General features: G+C 43.9%; 1 protein-coding gene and 1 long non-coding RNA gene across 33 annotated transcripts in view; both read left to right on the top strand.

The window, feature by feature from the left end:
- Positions 1 to 12,983, top strand: part of LOC106998275 (uncharacterized) — a 167,462-nt gene extending 154,479 nt beyond the window's left edge. The window contains exon 5 of the long non-coding RNA XR_003729569.2: positions 12,893 to 12,983. This is a non-coding gene — a long non-coding RNA (uncharacterized LOC106998275). The remainder of the gene's footprint in view (positions 1 to 12,892) is intronic.
- A 3,957-nt stretch (positions 12,984 to 16,940) lies between these two features.
- Positions 16,941 to 19,291, top strand: part of LDB2 (LIM domain binding 2) — a 391,560-nt gene continuing 389,209 nt past the window's right edge. For 31 of the 32 annotated variants that reach the window (XM_015138036.3, XM_078001917.1, XM_078001912.1 and 28 more), the window contains exon 1: positions 16,980 to 17,274. In XM_015138036.3, coding sequence (XP_014993522.1) covers positions 17,143 to 17,274 — 132 coding nt within the window. In that variant the 5' untranslated portion in view covers positions 16,980 to 17,142. 32 annotated transcript variants of the gene reach the window in all.

The following is a 19,291-nucleotide window of genomic DNA, read 5'->3' as shown; positions in this document are numbered from 1 at the left end:
AAATACTCATGACAATGACAGTCTTCATTTCTGTAACTGGTCACATGGCTGTAGCCAGTGTTCATAATGACCTTTTTCCACTACCCATTCTGTATTCCTCTTGCCTTCAGCAAACACCTCGGTTGGCTGTGGTTCTTTACCTGTTGGGGTGGCCCAAACTTTCATTTCTGAAGGTTCTGAGCTATTTGTAGTCCTCCCTGGATTGGGTCACTCTTCATGGGTGTTAATCACAGGACATGGTGATACTAAGAGACATGCTAAGGAATCTCCTACCTTCCATACATCCATAGTGGAGCAGCAGTTCAGTTTCCCCTTGGAAGTCACGATCACTCACCCCAGGCAGTACAAAAACCACTTCTTTGCCTGTTGATTGATTTGGGGTCATGAGGAGCCCTAAATGGCTGGGTGGGAGTCTTAACTTCCAGTTCAAAATAATCATTTTTTTGTCTCCTCATGGAAGAACTTCTCCCTTTGGAACTAAGGGAGAACTAAGACCTCTAGGCCAGCAGAGAAGAGGTTGCAGGAACAGAAAGCAAAAATGTTGCTAGTGGGACACTAAAGGTTATAGTGAATGGTGACACTCTTATTTCTACCCTTTGGTTCCTGGACCCATGAATCCTGGTTATGGGAGGAACAGTACTATATACTGGCTGCTGATTCAGAGATTTATACAGTCTTTTAGAAAGCCTTGCCCCAGCCCTGCCTGGTACTGCCACCTAGCTGACACTGTTACTGAGTTTTCAACAGGCCATTTCACTGATCTATCAATGCAACTCCTAGAGGATGGTGGGGAATGTGGGAAGATCAGTGAATTCCATGAACATGCACCCACTACCACACTTTCTTGTGAAGTGAGTTCCTTGATCAGAAGAAATACTCTATAGGATGCCATTATGATGGATAAGGCATTCTGTAAGTCCATGGATGGTCATTTTGGCAGCAGCATTGCATGCAGAAAAGATATATTCATCTCCGGAGTAAGTATATATTCTATTAAGAATGAAACACTATCCGTTCCATGGTGGAAATGGTCCAATGTAATTAACCTGCTGCAAGGTGGTAGGCTGATCACCTCAAGGAATGGTGCCATATTGAGGACTCAGTGTTGGTCTCTGCTGCTGGCAGATTGGGCTCCCAGCAGAGGCCGTAATCAGATTGGCCTTGGTGAGTGGAAGTCCATGTTGCTGAGTCCATGCATAGCCTCCATCCCCGACACCATGGTCACTTCATACATGAGCCTATTGGGTGATGATAGGGTTGCCTGGGAAGAGAGGCTGACTGGTACTCACAGACTACATCACCCTATGCCCTTGAATATTAAAACCCTCTTCTGCCGGGGGTCCCCCTTTGATGAGCATTCACATGGAACTAACATATCTTCCTGTTTTATGCCCAGTCAAAGAGGTATATCCACATATCTCTTTCCCAGATTTCCTTGTCACCAGTTTTCCAACCACGATCTTTTTAAGTCCTCAATTATCCAGCCAAACCAATGGAAGCAGCCCATGAATTGTATATAATCGCACATCTGGCTGTTACTTTTTCCTGGCAAAATAAACAACCAGATGCGTTGCTTAAAATTCTGCCCACTGGAAGGATTTCCGTCCACCACTGTCCTTCAGGATGCCCCAGGAAGGAGCTGCGGTGCTGCAGCTGTCCACACTCAGTGGTGCCTGCACGTCTTGCAGAACCATCGGTAAACCTGTCCCGAGCCTTTTCTTTCTCTGTCAACTGATTGTAGGGGACTCCCCATGAGGTCATAGGTCCAAACTGGGAAAGAAAAGGCAGTGTAGCAGAACTGGGGACCATGGCATTTGGGACACTTCATGTAAATTACTTGTGCCTTCACGACCTGCTCAGACCCCATCATGTATACACCACTTCCATTGGATAATGGAGTGCTGCTGTGCATGCCTCCATTTATAGCTTGGTAGGCCAGCTAACACTCAATTCCTTATGGTCAACTCAGGCCCCACGGTAACTTGCTGGCTCATGGTTCAGTCTCTACTAAGGCTTGATGGCAGGCCAAGGGCTATTTCTCAAAACAAGTGTAGTTCACCACAGTGGATGGCAGGGCTTGCTTCAAAATCCTGGGGGCCTGTGCTGTGATTCACCTAATGGGCCTGCTAAAGACTCCAGACAGCATTCTTTGTCCATCTGCCATGGAGACGCCAAGCACTGTTGAATCTGTTGGATCGTATGGTCCAAGTGGCAGAGCAGGTTGCACAGCAGCCAGGACCTGCTGTAGAGCCTTCTCTTGTTCTGTGCCCTTCAAATTAGCAGCTTTTTGGTTCACCCAGTAAATGAGTTGGACTAATGCACCCAAGTGAGAAATATACTGCCTCCAAACGCCACAGAGGCCTACCAGGCATTGTGTCTCCTTTTCACTTGCAGGCGTGGGGCCAGATGCATCAATGTATTCTCTGCCTTAGAAGGGAAATCTCCATGTACCCCACAACACTGGTCTCCCCTTGAGTGAACTGAAGAGCCATGACTCTGATTTTATGATTCGAGTTAGACTTTTGTTCTCTCAACCTAGAATTTGCTTATACACATCAAGTAAGAATTTAGTGGGCTTCCTGTCTATTTCACTTCTAGGAACAGCGTGATCAATTAGCCTCATGGGTCAGTGTGAGTCAGGCTGCTCTGAGGGCTGCTTTGACTCTGCTGTGCCAGACAGTGGCCACGTTCACCTGGCCTCAGGTGGTTGATGCTGCCACGTGGCCCCTGCCACCACAGGATGCAATCACACCCATTGCATTTAGGTTTCCCAATTCAGTAACTGAAGTTCCACTGTAAGACCTGCCCTATGTAGAAAAGCAGCTGTGGGATGGTTTTCCAAGGACGCTGAGGCTCCTCACATGAGTTTATTTCTCAAAGTTGTGGTGAAACGGTCTTTGGACCCTTCCAGTGTGAGTGAGTTGGTTTTAAATGGTGAATCCACCTTAACATTCCATCTCCCTAAGCTTTGTATCCCTTTTTCTACTTTAAATCAAAACCGTTCTGACATTTCCAACTCAGTCACTGTGGCCCACCCTTTGGTCCATGTTCCAGCCAACCAACCAACCAACCAACCAACCAACCAACCAAACAACCAACCAACCAAACAACCAAACAGCCAAACAACCAAACAGCCAAACAGCCAAACAGCCAACCAAACAACCAAACAAACAACCAACCAACCAACCAACCAAACAACCAAACAGCCAAACAACCAAACAACCAAACAGCCAAACTGCCAAACAACCAAACAACCAACCAAACAACCAAACAACCAAACAGCCAACCAACCAACCAACCAACCAACCAAACAACCAACCAACCAAACAACCAAACAACCAACCAACCAAACAACCAAACAGCCAAACAACCAAACAACCAAACAACCAAACAGCCAAACAGCCAAACAGCCAACCAAACAACCAAACAACCAAACAACCAACCAAACAACCAAACAGCCAAACAGCCAAACAGCCAACCAAACAACCAACCAACCAAACAACCAACCAAACAACCAAACAGCCAAACTGCTAGAGCCCTTTCTGACTCCCTGAGCTGCAGCATTCAATGCAGAATCTCTCAGTGAGTCCACACCAATAAATTCAGCCCAAGCCAACTTTAACCATTGTCCCATCCCTTACTATGCATTCCCACACATGTTCTGGATTTCTGTCCTTGTCATTAGAAAACTCAAGTCTTTCTTTTGGAGTGCAGTGCACTCCTCAGGGGTCACACTGTGTCCCTCACTTGTAGGGCTGCTGGGACTTGCGTCTGCTTACAGGTCTAGAAGCAAACAGGAACTGTGAGATGGGTCCTAAGGAGACTCAGCATTGTCCTGCACAGCACCTGCCTCAGGGAGGCCATTGAGTTTCCTCAGGAATGCGGGGTGATTCCCTTCAACCTGCTGACCCAGTCTTCCAATTCAAATGGTAGTGTCATCCAGAAACACCTGCACAACACATTCAGAATAACGTTTGCTCAACCGTCTGGGCACCCAGTGGCCCAGTCAAGTTGACATATAATATTAACCATCACCATTTCCAACACTTGCCTAGCAGATCTGATGCACTGTGGTGACAACAAATGTTTATCCATTTCAATTGAACATACAGGCCATTGTGTCCATAGAATATTGATTCGTTTTGATATTAACTTGTCACTGATAACATATCTTGCATCATGTTGCATGTTTTGAAAAGTTCGCCACATATCAACAAATGCATCCAAACCTAGTTTGTCAAGATGTGCTAAGTACACGATACTCTGTGGGTGCAAGTTTCCAGGCATAGGGCTCAGAACCTCTTACTCAAGTTAATGAATCAAAGAAAAGATTGAAATATAGGTTAGGGAGTCAAGGAAAGCATGCTCAAGAAGTGGCATTTCTGGGCCGGGCATGGTGGCTCATGCCTGTAATCCCAGCACTTTGAGAGACCAAGGTGGGCAGTTCACCTGAGGTTGGGAGTTAGAGACCAGCCAGGCCAACACAGTGAAACCCTGTCTCTACTAAAAATACAAAAATTAGCTAGGCATGGTGGGCCTGTAGTTCAAGCTACTTGGGAATCTCTTGAACCCGGGAGGCGGAGGTTGCAGTGAGCTGAAATCACACCATTGCACTCCAGCCTGGGCGACAGAGTGAGACTCTCTCAAAAAAAAAAGAAGTGGCATTTATGTCCAGTGCTGAAGGATGAATGCCAGGGAATTCTTTGCCCTGTTGTTTATGATTGTGAAAAGTTAGAAAACACCCAACGATTTGTCAGCTATAGTGCTTTGCACCCATTCGGTGGGTTTCCTTCCACTAGCTCCCAGTGGAGGCATGGTGACTGGAGAACTCAGCCCATGCACAAAGAGATGAGCTGCTAGGTCCTTCTGTACAACCTGTACAGTGGAGAAAATCAGGTGCATTTCACATTTTGCTTCATACTTTGAAGTATTGCATGAGTTTTCTTCATAATTGTGTTTCATGCTCATCAACATAAAAATGAAATCAAAATTAAAAATTACTGGTGGGACTATATCCGTAGAACTCATTTATAGGGCAATTCAGCAATATGTAAAAAAAGGTTTACAAACCCCATGCCCCTTGCCTTAAAATGATTTTACTTTTAGAGTTTTGATGTGGACACATATGGATATACAAAGAGATATAAGGATATTTATCAAGGATTGCTGTATTAGAGAAAAATTGCAAATAATGCAAATGTCAACGGCAAGGGACATTGACATCAGTTAAGGTCCATTCCCAGAAGGAAATCCTCGATGGCTCTTAGAAATGATGTGTAGAAAACTATGAATGATAATTCGCTTGGGAAACAAAGCAGATAAAAGCAAAAAGTAGACTGATAAAAGCAGTGAGTAAATGATAAGTCCCTTGCAAACAGGAGCAAGAGTAACTGCAGTTTTCAGGAACACAGTCATTTCTCCAAGTTACCTCCGCTATTAAATACTTCAAAGGCGATGGCAAATGACAGGAGAAACCTGTTTGGTTCTGGAAAATGTACCATTCTGTACAGTTATTCTCAAAATAAATTGTTTGATCTTGGATTAGGGTAGAGCTTTTATGAAAGAAAAACATACATGTGCTTCAGATGTCAGTCTTAATAATAAAGGGACTCAAAAGTCAATTCCACGAAGGCGCAGGCTTGGGGATTCCTTTGTCAGAGAACGATTGTCCAGGTCCAAGTCGCGCAGAGGAAGTTTGTCCTTGGCAGGCTGTGTGAGACTTTGTGCAGCGCACTGTCTTTCTCCAGCCTCCAGGGTGTCCGGAGGAGTCCTGGTGTCAGCGGCGGATCCATGAGCCTGCTCACAAAGCTCTAGGGGAGGGAAAGAGAGGCAGGAGGCGCATGGCTGAAATCAGGATGAGTGACAGCAGCTCTGGCAGATCAGGCAGGGGAATGGCTCAAAGTTAGTTCTGATAAACCAGAGCACAAGGAGACAATCACGATACCACAGATAATAATTTTTAGTAAGTTAGAACAAAATTTTTAAAAGGCTGTCATTTATTGTAAATATTTGCCACCCATTTGGGGACAAGCACAGTTTAGTGGTATGGCTGTGTGTGTGTGTGTGTGTGTGTGTGTGTGTGTGTGTCTGTGAGAGAGAGAGAGAGAGAGAGAGAGAGAGAGAGAGAGAGAGAGAGATTTGAGATTTAGAGGGAAGGTTCATATAAAGATTAATATCTTACCTAAATAGAAGAAGGAGGACCCTATTCCTGTTTGATAGCTCTTTGTGCTTAGAGGAAAACATAGATAACTCAGCAGGGGTAGTGTGAGGATCCAATGATATAATTTTATGTGAATAACCAGACCTTACATTTGCATGACAATTAGTAGGCAATCAGTAAATGACATTAGTATCGTTATTGTTATTACCCTTGTTAGTATAGGAAAAGACAACAGGTAGGGTCTCCTTGCACTCTCTTCTGTTTTGAGCCAAGTCAGCCTCTTTGTGGTTGGATAGCAGAGGCTTTGCATGCAGAACCCATATCCATTCTCTATCAGTTTGTTAAGGTTGCTGTAACGAAGTACCACAAACTGACTGGCTTAAATAATAAGAAATATATTTACTTACAGTTCTAGAGGCTAGAGGTCCAAGATCAAGGTCTTGGCAGCCCACGCCCCCTTTGAAGACTTTAAGGAAGACTCCATTCTTGCCTCTTCCCAGCTTCGAGTGGTTTCTGGCTGTCCTTGGTGTTCCTTGAATTGTAGCTGCATCACTCTGGTTTCTGCCTCCCTCTTCATGTGTGTGTCTGTGTGTCTGTGTCTCTCCTTGTAAGAAGGTTAGTCATCAGATTTAGGGCTCGCCCTATTCCAGTATGACTTCATCTTAATTTTATTACATCCACTAAGACACTATTTACAAATAATCTCACATTCACAGGTATTAAGGGTTAGGACTTGAATGTATATTTTGTGGGTGGCTATACCCCTAAATGCACTCACCTTCTGGTAACAGAACTGTGCCATTTTGTTGGGTCCCTGGATTTAGGAGGGTCAATCTGCCCCAGGCTGGGGGAATGGGCATGTGACCCAGGACTGGCCACTCCTTTGGCTGCAGAGATTGGTTTTTATGTCTGAATCAGGCAATGAGACACAAAGCTGGGATTTTTGCTGGAACTCTTGGAAAAGAAACCTCTCTTTCTGCTGGGCTAAATTGAGAGAATATGAACCCAGCCTTATCCACAGTCACCACATGGGCAGAGTCTACCAGCAAGTGAGGAAAGGCTGCCTGCAGGGGCAGCCACAGGTTCCAAGTCCTGGTGATGTAATTAGGGCCCCTGGATCCTACTGAACCTGAACTCAAATGCTTCTGACTTTTCCAATTAGATAAGCAAATACATTCACTTTTTTTTTCTTTTTTGCTTAAGACATTTGGAGTTTTTTTTTTTTCTATAAGCAGAAGAATCTTGAATGATATTCTCTCTTCATTTTCTCATTTATATTTTTCTTCTTTCATGAAAAACATGTGTCACCTGCCCTCAAGCAGCTCACAGTTGAATGTGGAGATGAACAGAGGCTGTGGACCCCCTGGGAGCGTCAACAAGGGGAGTCAGACGCCCCTCATTCAGCTCCCATTCCACCAGCTACTACCTGTACAACCCATGGCAAGTTGCTCAGACTCTCTGAGCTTCTGTTTCCTCACCTAGAGAGTGGGAACAAAATAGTCTTTTTCTTATGGGATAGTGGTAAGGATTCAATGAATCAATATTTATAAAATGCTTGGAACAATGCTTGACACTTCGTAACAGCTATTGGCTATTAGGGGCAGAAAATGTTCCTCAATTTCCGTAAGGGCCCTATGAAGTTAGTGCTATTGTCTGCATTTTGCAAATACGGAAACTCAAGCTAACTGCAGTGATATGGCTTACCCAATTCTCACAGTGAGAAAGGTTCAGAGCTGGATAGAGAATACAGGGTCCTTGACACTTGGCTGCGTGGTCTCCCATAGGTCAGAAGTAGATCACAGAAGTCTCAATAGCAGCTCTGAGGTCTTCTGGGTATGAAATAATTAATGATGACAAAGGGCTTTCTAGGGAATTGGTTCCTGGAAAGGGAGTCTCTCAAGTTACCAAATTTGCCCAGGTTGGTTTTCCCAGTACCTGACTTACAGTAAGTACCCAATTGCATGAATAAATGAACAAAAATAGCCTTTATACATCACTGTTACATGAATAGCCCGGCCTAGAATTAAGGGATATAATTTGCCAGGGCAGCTCTGGGGATGCATTCAGATATTTCACCTATTTATTTTCAAAAAATATACTGAGCTCCTGCGTATGCCAGACCTTATGCAAAATTCTGAGTGTACAGTATTTTGTATACATTGGTCTATAAAACCAGCACATCATCAGCAGTTGTGGAATTTATAATCTCATAGTAAACACAGGCAATATACAAGTAAATAACGAATACAGACATAATTACAGATGGTGATCATGTTAGAGACCTAACAAATAGAATTCTATAAGAGAAAGTAATGGAGCATGGATAAATTATTTATATAACTTGATCATGGATGGCCTCTTTGAAAAGGTAACATCTTGAGCTGAGAAGGAGCTAGCCATGCCAAGGCCAAGAGAGGAGGGTTCTACGATCTAGAAGAAAGAATCTGACATATACTAGGAATGAAGCAGAAGTGTCATGGCAGGTGGTGTTGGCTGGGTGAATACAGGCACAGATGTGGTTGGAAAGGTAGGAGGTCAGAGAGGATCTGAGCCCACAGAGTCCAAAAGAGGAGGGTCCAGCACATTGCAGGTACTCAGGGATTACCTGTTTAATAATTAAATGAACATTAAATGGTCTGTGCTATGGGGTTGGATTTCACTGTTGATACTCTTGAAATAAGCTGTTCTCAATGGCTATGGCCTTTCTTAATCATTATAACTTCTTATTGCATTTGGCTTAGTCAAGAAGACATTAGAGCCAGGTGCGGTGGCTCATGCCTTTTCAGCACTTTGTGAGGCCAAGGCCGGTGGACCGCCTGAGGTCAGGAGTTCGAGACCAACCTGGCCAACATGGTGAAACCCCGTCTCCCCTAAAAATACAAAAATTAGCTGGGCATGGTGGTGCACACCTGTAATCCCAGCTACTTGGGAGGCTGAGGCAGGAGAATTGCTTGAACCTAGGAGGCAGAGGTTGCAGTGAGCCAAGATCGCACCATTGCACTCCAGCCTGGGCAACAGAGTGAGACTCCACCTCAAAAAAAAAAAAAAGAAAAGAAAAGAAAAGAAAAAAAAAAGAAAGAAAAGAAAAAAGACATTAGAGAATGACAGCAAACACCTCAATAAAGGAAATCCAAGAGAATTCTAAGACTGCAGGGTAGAGACAGATTTCCAAGCTCTTTGATGTACTCAGCAATGCCCTTCTCAACCCTGAATTCAATTTATAAACTTTCGACGCCTGGACAATGACTACTGGTGCTGTTTAGAAGATGGCCTTGAAGAATTCCACAAGGTCATAAAAGATTTTAATTCTAGGTGGTAGCCAAGAACAATGAGAGCTTATTCAATCTCTGTTCTGGGTCTTTTGTTTCATGTGCTCTAAGAGAGTTTTTGGAACAGATGTATGCTGGGGACTTTGTTCACTAAAATCAACTTCCCAAAGCATAGTTCAGTTCTTGAGTTGCTCTGAATCTAATTTATCCTCCTTGTATTAGCAAGTCATCTTGCTTGAACAAACCGCTTATTGGCTTCCCAGTGCCCAGACAATAAACTGAAAATTCCTTCAGATGGCACTTTCAGGTCTCCTGGAATTGAGCTTCATCATCTTTTCACTCTCTCTGCCTTCACCAAGTTGCTTGACTTTGCTTGATGTCAAATATGTTCATTCCCGTGGTGTCCCCTTTGCCTGGCATGAACTTTCTCAAACTTTCATCTTAGTCTTGTGACTGGTTGGAAAGGTAGGAGGTCAGAGAGGATCTGGGCCCACAGAGTCCAAAAGAGGAGGGTCCAGCACATTGCAGGTACTCAGGGATGACCTGTTTAATAATTAAATGAACATTAAATGATCCGTGCTATGGGGTTGGATTTCACTGTTGATACTCTTGAAATAAGCTGTTCTCAATGGCTATGGCCTTTCTTAGTCATTATAATTTCTTATTACATTTGGCTTAGTCAAGAAGACATTAGAGCCAGGTGCTCTATGAGGCTAAATACAAATGCCAACTCCTCTGTGAAGCCTTCTTTGATTTCACTAGTTTGAATGGATCCCTCCTTATTTCAAGGCTTTTTGTAAATTAGCATTTTGTTTATTAATATGGAGATGCCTATCATATTATGCCTTAGACTTTTTTTTTTTGCCGCATCTCTACTGCTCATGCCTCCTCCTTATCCCAGCCTGTCTTCTCCACTTCACAGTGTCACTTTCCATGTGCTTCTGATATTGGTTAATGCCTGTCGCCTCTTCTAATAATAACTAATAATTATGAGGACTTACTAAATGCCAGGCACTGTTCTAATAAACGTATATGTGTTAACTTATTTCATCCTCGTAAGAATCATATGATTGCTGTTAGTTCCACTTTACAGATGAGATGAGAAAACTGAGGCAGAGACAGATGAAATGCCAACGTCACACAGCTAAATGCAGGAGGCACGATTCAAGCCAAGGCAGTGAGGCTCCAAAGTTCATGGCTGACAAATTATTCTAGACCACCTCTCTCCTAGAGTAGGGGATTAGTTCTGTGTTTCCTTTGGCTTGGTCGTTGGGGCAATATTCCCAGTACTTGGCATGGTGCTTAGTACATAGTAGGGGCTCAGTATATACCTTGTGGAATGAAGGAAGCATAGTTTTGCATGTCCGTTAAGTTTCCTGAAGGCGGAGACTAGATGGCAAGGGGCAGGAAGGCAGGTAGCCTGTGTGCCACATCACCTTGGACTCCCAATGATCCCTATCACCTAAGCAGATGTCGGGTACCTAATAATCATGTTATTATTTGAGCATTTAGATGTGAGGGTTCTAATGCTTTCAGATGTATTTGCTAATCCTTAGTGACTATCTTATAGACTAGTTTCTATCATTGTCCCCATCTTGCAATGAGATGACTGAGGTGCATTGAGACTGAGCCATTTGCTCAGGTTCACGTGACAGCTAAGTGGTGGCACCAGGGTTGAAATCTGCCACGCCTTCTATGTTTTCATTTGTCTGTATTCCGCACCATATCTCAGCTCTACCTTGCCTTTACCCCTTTTTTTTTTTTTTTGAGATGGAGTCTCGCTCTGTTGCCCAGGCTGGAATGCAGACAATCTCGGGTCACTGCAAGCTCCGCCTCCCGGGTTCATGCCATTCTCCTGCCTCAGCCTTCTGAGTAGCTGGGACTACAGGCGCCTGCCACCACGCCTGGCTAATTTTTTGTATTTTCAGTAGAGACAGGGTTTCGCCGTATTAGCCAGGATGGTCTCGATCTCCTGACCTCGTGATCTGCCCCCCTTGGCCTCCCAAAGTGTTGGGATTACAGGCGTGAGCCACTGCGCCCAGCCCTCCTTTACCTATTAGTGAAATGCTTATTGACCGAAGAAGCAGAAATTGTATAGGGCACAGAAATAGATAAGAAATGGTCGGGTGTGGTGGCTCACACCTGTAATCCTAGCTTTTTGGGAGGCCAAAGCGGGTAGATCACCTGAGGTCAGGAGTTCGAGACCAGCCTGGCCAACATGGTGAAACCCTGTCTCTACTAAAAATACAAAAATCAGCCAGGCATGGTGGTAGGTACCTGTAATCCCATCTACCCAGGAGGCTGAGGCAGGAGACTTGCTTGAACCCAGGAGGTAGAGGAGGTTGCAGTGAGCCAAGATCGCACCACTGTACTCCAGCCTGGGCAACAGAGCAAAAACTCCACCTCAGAAAAGGAAAAAAAAAAAAAAAAGAAAAAGAAAAAAAGGGAAAGAAAGAAATAGGTAAGGAAGGGTAGAGAAGGGGAATTGAAGAGTGGTAAGAAAACTGGGTGAAGCAAACAGTGCTTGGATGAAGGATTTGGAAAGGATGCAATTGATAGATTAAGAAAAAAAACAATGTTTCAAATACTTGGAAGAACCAGGCAGGTAAATGGAAATTAGGGGCGTTGGAGGGGACGGCTGTAGAGTGACAGAGACCATGGTGAACAGACAAGCACAAAGACGCTGGCACCGCTGCACATTGGCATGCAGCAGGGATGGGGCCAAGGATGATCAGAGCTTATAATTTTTCAGAGAAGATGAAAATCTGGACTGTATGTGAAATTCTTCACTTTTTTTTTTTTTTTTTTTTTTTTTTTTTTTGAGACAGAGTCGTGCTCTGTCTCCCAGGCTGGAGTGCAGTGGTGTGATCCGGCTCACTGCAACCTCCACCTCCCGGGTTCACGCCATTCTCCTGCCTCAGCTTCCCGAGTAGCTGGGACTACAGGCACCCGCCACCACGCCTGGCTTGTTTTTTTGTATTTTTAGTAGAGATGGGGTTTCACTGTGTTAGCCAGGATGGTCTCCATCTCCTGACCTCGTGGTCTGCCCGCCTTGGCCTCCCAAAGTGTTGGGATTACAGGCGTGAGCCACCGCACCCGGCCAATTCTTCACTTTTTAAACTGTGGGTAAGAATTTCTGCTTAAATGAACAATAATCACTCTGTGGGTTAAACCTATGGTGAATGTAGCTAAATGAGGTCCCAAGTATAAAGGGCAGGCCAGCTTTTGGAGCACCTTGAATGTCCGCATGAGGACTTTGGGAACTCATTCATACTCAACACACAAAATGATGTGTAAATGAACATGGCTTAATCTTTGGGGGTAATGGAACTGTTGTGTTGGGGGTTAGACTTGTTTATTCTTTGCTAGGGTACAAATACTGCATACTTGCAATTCTCTATGATTTTCTGAAGGAGCTGATTTACAATCTTAAAATGCGCACTTTGTTTTCTTCACTTCTTAGCTCATACATGACCCAGAAGAAGATCTGGTCCTTCAAGAAGCAAGAAAGAAGACAAACAGATGAATGACAAAGACAACCAGGTAACCTGGCGGTGCAAAGGATTCAACTCCTAGCTTGTGGATTTAGGAATCTGTGCTGGGAGATTTGGGACAATAACAAAGATGGGAGTGGTGATTTGGCAGGGCAGGGCTTCAGGGGCAGGGGTCGGAGCGAGGCAGGGGGCATTGAGTGTCTGAAACTAAGCAAGACCACGAAGAATAAAATCCAAGTGAAGGGAGTCACTTTATCCATTGCTTCTTCTTCCATTTAGTCAGGTCCATGTGTCCTGAGCACCTACTATGGGCTCAGCACCGTGCTGGCCACCAGGGACAAAGAACAGAAACGCCCTGGAGGTGAGGATGGACCTGACCTCTGAGCAGCAAAATTCTTAAGACGCAAGCAGTCAGGCAAACTGGATGTGAATCTTGTCTCTGTCACTTATTTGTTGCATGACTTCAAAGAACTTTCTTAGCGTCTCATAGCTTCAGTTTCCGGTTAGGTAAAATGGGAATAGTAATCAAATCAATTCCATAGATTTATTGTGAGATTAACTAAGAGTAATTGTGTAGACCACTCAGCACAGTGGCTGGCACATAGCAAGTGCTGAACAAGTGACAGTATTTGTTCCTTTTATGTATTAATATAAGTCCTCTAATAGAAGAATATAGAAACTACACTGATGATACCAAGGGGGGGATATTTTTTTATCTCTTCTTTTTATTTTATTTATTTCCAATAGAGCATGCACTATAGTTTAAAATTATGTTCCCAAATATTTACTAGCTCTTCTACACTGTCTTTTCCTTGCCCTCACTAGATGGCAAGGGGCAGGAAGGCAGGTAGCCTGTGTGCTACATCACCTTGGCCTCCCAATGATCCCTAGGACCTAAGCAGATATTAGGTACCTAATAATCATGTTGTTGTTATTATTTTTATTATTATTTGAGACAGTCTTGCTCTGTCGCCTGGGATGGAGTGAAGTGGTGTGATTTCAGCTCACTGCAACCTCCGCTTCCCAGGTTCAAGCGATTCTCCTGCCTCAGCCTCCTGAGTAGCTAGGCAGGCGTGCGCCACCACACCAGGCTAATTTTTGTATTTTTAGTAGATACAGGGTTTCACCATGTTGGTCAGGCTGGTCTCAAACTCCTGACCTCATGATCTGCCCGCCTCAGCCTCCCAAAGTGCTGGGATTACAGGCGTGAGCCACCGCGCCCAGCCTATCGTGTTATTATTTGAGCGTTTAGGTGAGAGGGTTCTAATGCATTTGGATGTATTTGCTAATCCTTAGCAACAATCTTATAGACGAGTTTCTATCATTGTCCTTATCTTGCACTGAGATAACTGAGGTGCAGAGAGACTGAGTCGTTTGCTCAGGTTCACGCAACAAGTAGGACGTGGAGCTAGGGTTGAAATGTGCTCTGGCCATGCTGTTGGCTCTGCCTCTATCCACTGTGAATGGAATATCTGTTGAATAAATAAACAAATGAATGTGTAATTTAAAAAGGCTTATGGAGGAGACAATTTAATTGAATAGAAGGATAAGTAGCAGTTTGTAGGTAAGCTAGGGACAGACGTACAAATGTGGCCATGCATGAGAAAGGTTGTAAGTTTAGGAAGATCAAGTATAGCAAATAAATAAATGAATGGACACACAAATGAGTAAATGAATGAGTGTGTGTGTGTGTGTTTGTGTGTGTGACAGCGGGAGAAAGAGAGAGCACAGAAGTGTGGGTCTTACCGAGCCCTCTATGCCGTGTTCCTAAGGAACTTGCACATTTTCCTGCTGGCAGCCAGGAAACACTGAGGGGGAAAACATGGGACATGATCGCTTTCACTTATTTGAAATCCGCATTCTGATTTGAATAAGGACAGACCACAAGTTAGAAGAGACCTGTGAATCTGGGGGCAGGGGGACCCGTTCGGAGACTCCTGAAGTAGCCGGGATGAGAATCAGGGATATGGATCAGCATTATCAAGTTTCAGATAGTTCTGAAATGAGTCTTTTGCTATTAAGGGCAAGAAATATTTCCAATTATAATTTGCAATGGTCTGCAGAAACAAATGAGAGCAAACTGGAACCTTATTCGGAGAGGGATTGCCTTCCTAAATGGATTTTTGAACTGTTTCTTTTTTTTTTTTTACTAGTATTGGCCTGCACATGCCTGCCTAGGTGTTACTTTCATTCTTGCACAAACTCAGGCAGACACTAAACTCTCAGAATGTCTTTAGTTTGGGAATTTAAACATAAGGAACCGTTAGGTTTTGCAGTGGCTGCCATACCAAAACATAAATCATGCCAAAATTGTTTGAAATCCTGTCTTTAGAAGGTTGTGTGTTTTGACAAACCTTGCAGCAAATTTGGTCCAGCTTTTGGATTTGTAATGAAACCTGAAACCAAGCATTCTCGCCTGCCTTGGGGTCTCCTAGCGCAAGTTCCAAGCAGCCTTAGTGTAATACCTACCCTAATCTCATCCTGGCAGGCTACATTAGTGTGTTGGGCTGCGCTGCTGGAAGTTTGGGGTGGACTCAGCAAATATTTCATGCAATTATGAAGAAGGACTGATCAAAACAGCAATACACTTTTCTGTGTCTGAGTATTTTTAAGAGTGTAAATTGCAGAATTAGCAATACCTTATCCCCTGTTGGCTAGTGACTTGGAGATACCCAAGCCATGATTGGGGCAGAAAGTTAATTAATCTGCTTATTAAAAAGAAGAAATGTCTCATTTGCATGCATTTGCATTCAGGTCTTGAATTCATCATGCTTTTTGGTGGTCGTTTGCTTTATTTCCTTAATACCACTGACCTACCTAGGTGTTAGCTCAATACATTTAAATTTTCTGTGGCTGAGCTTTGTTTAAGTGTCGTATCTCTGGTTATGGTTGGTTCTAGCAGAATCTGATTATTTTATAGATCGCTTAATTCTCTATAGAGATTCTTTCCCCTTCCATGGGCTGTTGGGGTTTCTTATAGTTATCATATACCACAGTTGGGAAAAGATTTGTTTACTTGACCAATCTTGGAAAATATAGACTTTGTCTCCACAAGAGTTGGACATGTTATCTGGGGATGATCCATTAAATTATTTGCAATTTCCTACTCAACTGAATTTTCCATGGTCATTTTTGTGGCAGTTTTCTCCTTTTTTGCTTTTCCTGTCTTATTGGGAGGTCTGCTTTGGGGTTTTTGTTTTGTTTTGTTTTGTTTTGTTTTTTTCCTTCCTAGGAAAAAAGACCATTGCTCTCCTTAAGTGTATTTTCTGCATTGCACATTCAGAACGATTGTTTTTACCTGAAAATGCCCAGGCACCTTACGGGCCTGAATCAAGTCTTGGGAGAAGAGGGAGGTGGCTGGAAAGAGGGGTGAGTGGGGAGACATGGGGGTGAGATGGAGTGGAGGGCAAAGAATATAACAGCCCTTGGAACAACAGCAAGTAAAGCAAAACTACGTAGGGAGATTAGTGCAGAAATAAATCTCTGCATGTGAGTGAATCAGTGGCCCCAATTTGGGGCACCACAGTACCCATGTTTCTGTATTTTGTAGTAATCAACATTTCTGATACATTACAACAGTGTGGTTGTCAGGGGTGAGAGGCTCGTGCAGCGGTTAGACCACCTCTATGCTAACAGGCTTAGCAATCAGGCTGCCAAGGGTCCTGGCTGGAGGAAAAAAATTAAAACCAAACCTTAGACCTCTTGTCAGACTGTGAGGAGAATTATATTTGTGAACTAGTCTACAGTGTGGACAGGAAATGACCTCTCCACAAACTGCTTCTTTAAAAACAAGCAGTGGTGCCTAAAGCTATCCAGCTTCTCTCTCTCTCCCTCTCTCTCTCTCTCTCTCTTTCTCTCTCTCTCTCTCTCTCCCTCCCTCCCTCCCACCCTCCCTCCCTCCCTCCTTCTCTCCCTTCCTCCATGCCAACCTCCCTCCCTCTCTGGATCTCCTGCTCTCTCCCTCTCCCTCCTCTCCCGTGCTCCCTCCCTCCCTCCCTCCCTCTTTCCCTCCCTCCTCTCCTCTCCCTCTCCTCTCCTGCTATAGAGGGCTCCGACAGCAGTTCCCAGCCAGCGTGTTCAGCCTGCCTGCCTGCCTGCCTCTGTGTGTGTGTGAGCGAGTGTGCGTGCGTCTACTTTGTACTGGGAGGAACACAGCCCATGTGCTCTGCATGGACGTTACTGATACTCTGTTTAGCTTGATTTTCGAAAAGCAGGCAAGATGTCCAGCACACCACATGACCCCTTCTATTCTTCTCCTTTCGGCCCATTTTATAGGAGGCATACACCATACATGGTACAGCCAGAGTACCGAATCTATGAGATGAACAAGAGACTGCAGTCTCGCACAGAGGTAAGTACTTCAACCTTGGGGATGTGTTTGTGTATTTTTGTTAAGCTATGCATGAGCTTTTCCTAGGGTTTCTGGCTGAATTCCGTGGGAAGTGTCCCACTTGATACTACCACGTATGTGGAAATGAGCGCCGGGGTGAATCCACGAGTTTGAACGCTGGGTTTCCAGGCACAGCAACTCTTGTAGCAGGGGACAGTTTCTGCCGGAATCTTGAGAGAACCCAGCACTTGATTCACATGCCAGGTTTCCAGAAATGTTGCTCTTCCAGAACTCTGGTATTTTGCAGGCTCTGAGTCAGTCCTGTTGGTGTTTCTTGAGATATAATCCCAAGGAATTTTGTGATTGTTTGCATATGACTGTCTATATATGTATTTTTTTTAATAGAAATAAATCCTAGAGGAAGTCTGCTTTGACCTGTCTTTGCTTTTCAAAGTCACCAAAATCGAGGTAAAAGGGGGGGCAGACGAGTAACCCTGCCTACTTCTCAGAACTAGCCCTGGAGGGACACATAGTATATTTCAGTGTTAAAATCAGAAACCAGTTGCTTGGGGCAAGGGGACTCTACACTTTCTCCTTTTGCTGTCGGCCGTGCCCTGCCCCCCCCCCCCGCCCCCATCACTCTACCTTAGGACAGGAGCTGGTTCAGCTTTCAAGTCAGCTGTAGTTTTTGCACGTTTGAGATCTTGTGCCTGAGAGAGGGAGACTCAGCCTCCTAGGCAGCCAGCAACTCTGGGAGCAGAGAGAACAGGACTTTCAGAACTTTTTAAATGCAAAACTCCAGACTCGCCTCCTGCAATTTAAATCTTTTATGTCAGTTGACTTTTTCTCTGTGCTAGCTCAGCTGGCAGGTCTTGCTGCTGGGCTGTCCATCCGCCTGTGAGTTGGGGCTTTGTGGAAGTGTTCGGAAAAGCAGTCTGTTATAGGTACACCAAAGTTCCTTTAGGAAGTGGAAATTGCTAGGAATTTAGTCTTCTCTGCAGAGTACAAATACCAGAAGATTTATGCCAAAAAGCTTTTAGGGAATAGCTTTGGTGGAATTTTAGATTGAAGATTGACTTTTAACTCTAGGAAGGGACTCCATTAAGTTGGCATTATAGAATAAAACACACTTGCTTGAATTGTCAACAGAGCCATAGAGAATTCATGACGTTTCATGTATTTAATACAGCTAACAAGATGTGACCTGCTTTCTGATTGGCTAACTGCTGGACAAGGACTTATATGTATTTTAAAAGCTGGGTTGTCTTTAATGACTGCTATTTTCTTTATATGTTAATACACCATAGATGCTAACTATGACTGCTGGTATCCTTGCTCTTTCTAGAAGCCAGTAGCTCCTACAGAAGTGCAAACTATGTTTTGCTTAGGGTGGTGAACTGTTGGCAGTGACTGATATTTGTGCTTGCTGTTTTATGTATGTTGCTTTGTGTGTGTTACAGTTTGTATATTTCCTTCAGATCTTTGCAACTGCGTGTTGGAATCTTAAATCTCTGCATAAACTATTGGTTGACATAGCCTGCTTTCAGAATTAGGAGGATAGAAAATGTCTTATAGTTCAGGCACACATTAATTGCAATACAGATTTGGGAAAAATAGTCTCTTAAAAGTGTGATCAGTTATAAAAAAGAGGCCAGGGACTATTATGGCTCAATTCTTGAAGAGCAACAATATTTAAAAATGACCTGTGTCCACCTTACATTTTAGAAAGTTTTTGAGGAATTGCAGACATTCTTCTCCATCCTCCTGCAGTTAGGATCACAGGCAGCATTCTCTGATATCTGCCTGCCCTCCTGCCCATTACTGAGCACTTGGCTAGGTCTGAGCTAGGAGACTTATCTGCAAGATTTCCCTATTCTTGTCCTCAAAAAAAAATTGCAGGATTCAATATGGTCCCATGTTTGTTTCCCATTTGAGACAAGACATTTGAAAAGACCTCCTTTTTCAGTATGCTTCGCAAAGATGCCACATTATTTTTTGTGAGAGCTAAACTCAGGAATTCCTAACTTTTTGATTATGG

Source organism: Macaca mulatta, chromosome 5 (assembly GCF_049350105.2).
Source record: "Macaca mulatta isolate MMU2019108-1 chromosome 5, T2T-MMU8v2.0, whole genome shotgun sequence".
NCBI classification, from domain to species: domain Eukaryota; kingdom Metazoa; phylum Chordata; class Mammalia; order Primates; family Cercopithecidae; genus Macaca; species Macaca mulatta.
This window is presented reverse-complemented; position numbering and strand designations above follow the sequence as displayed.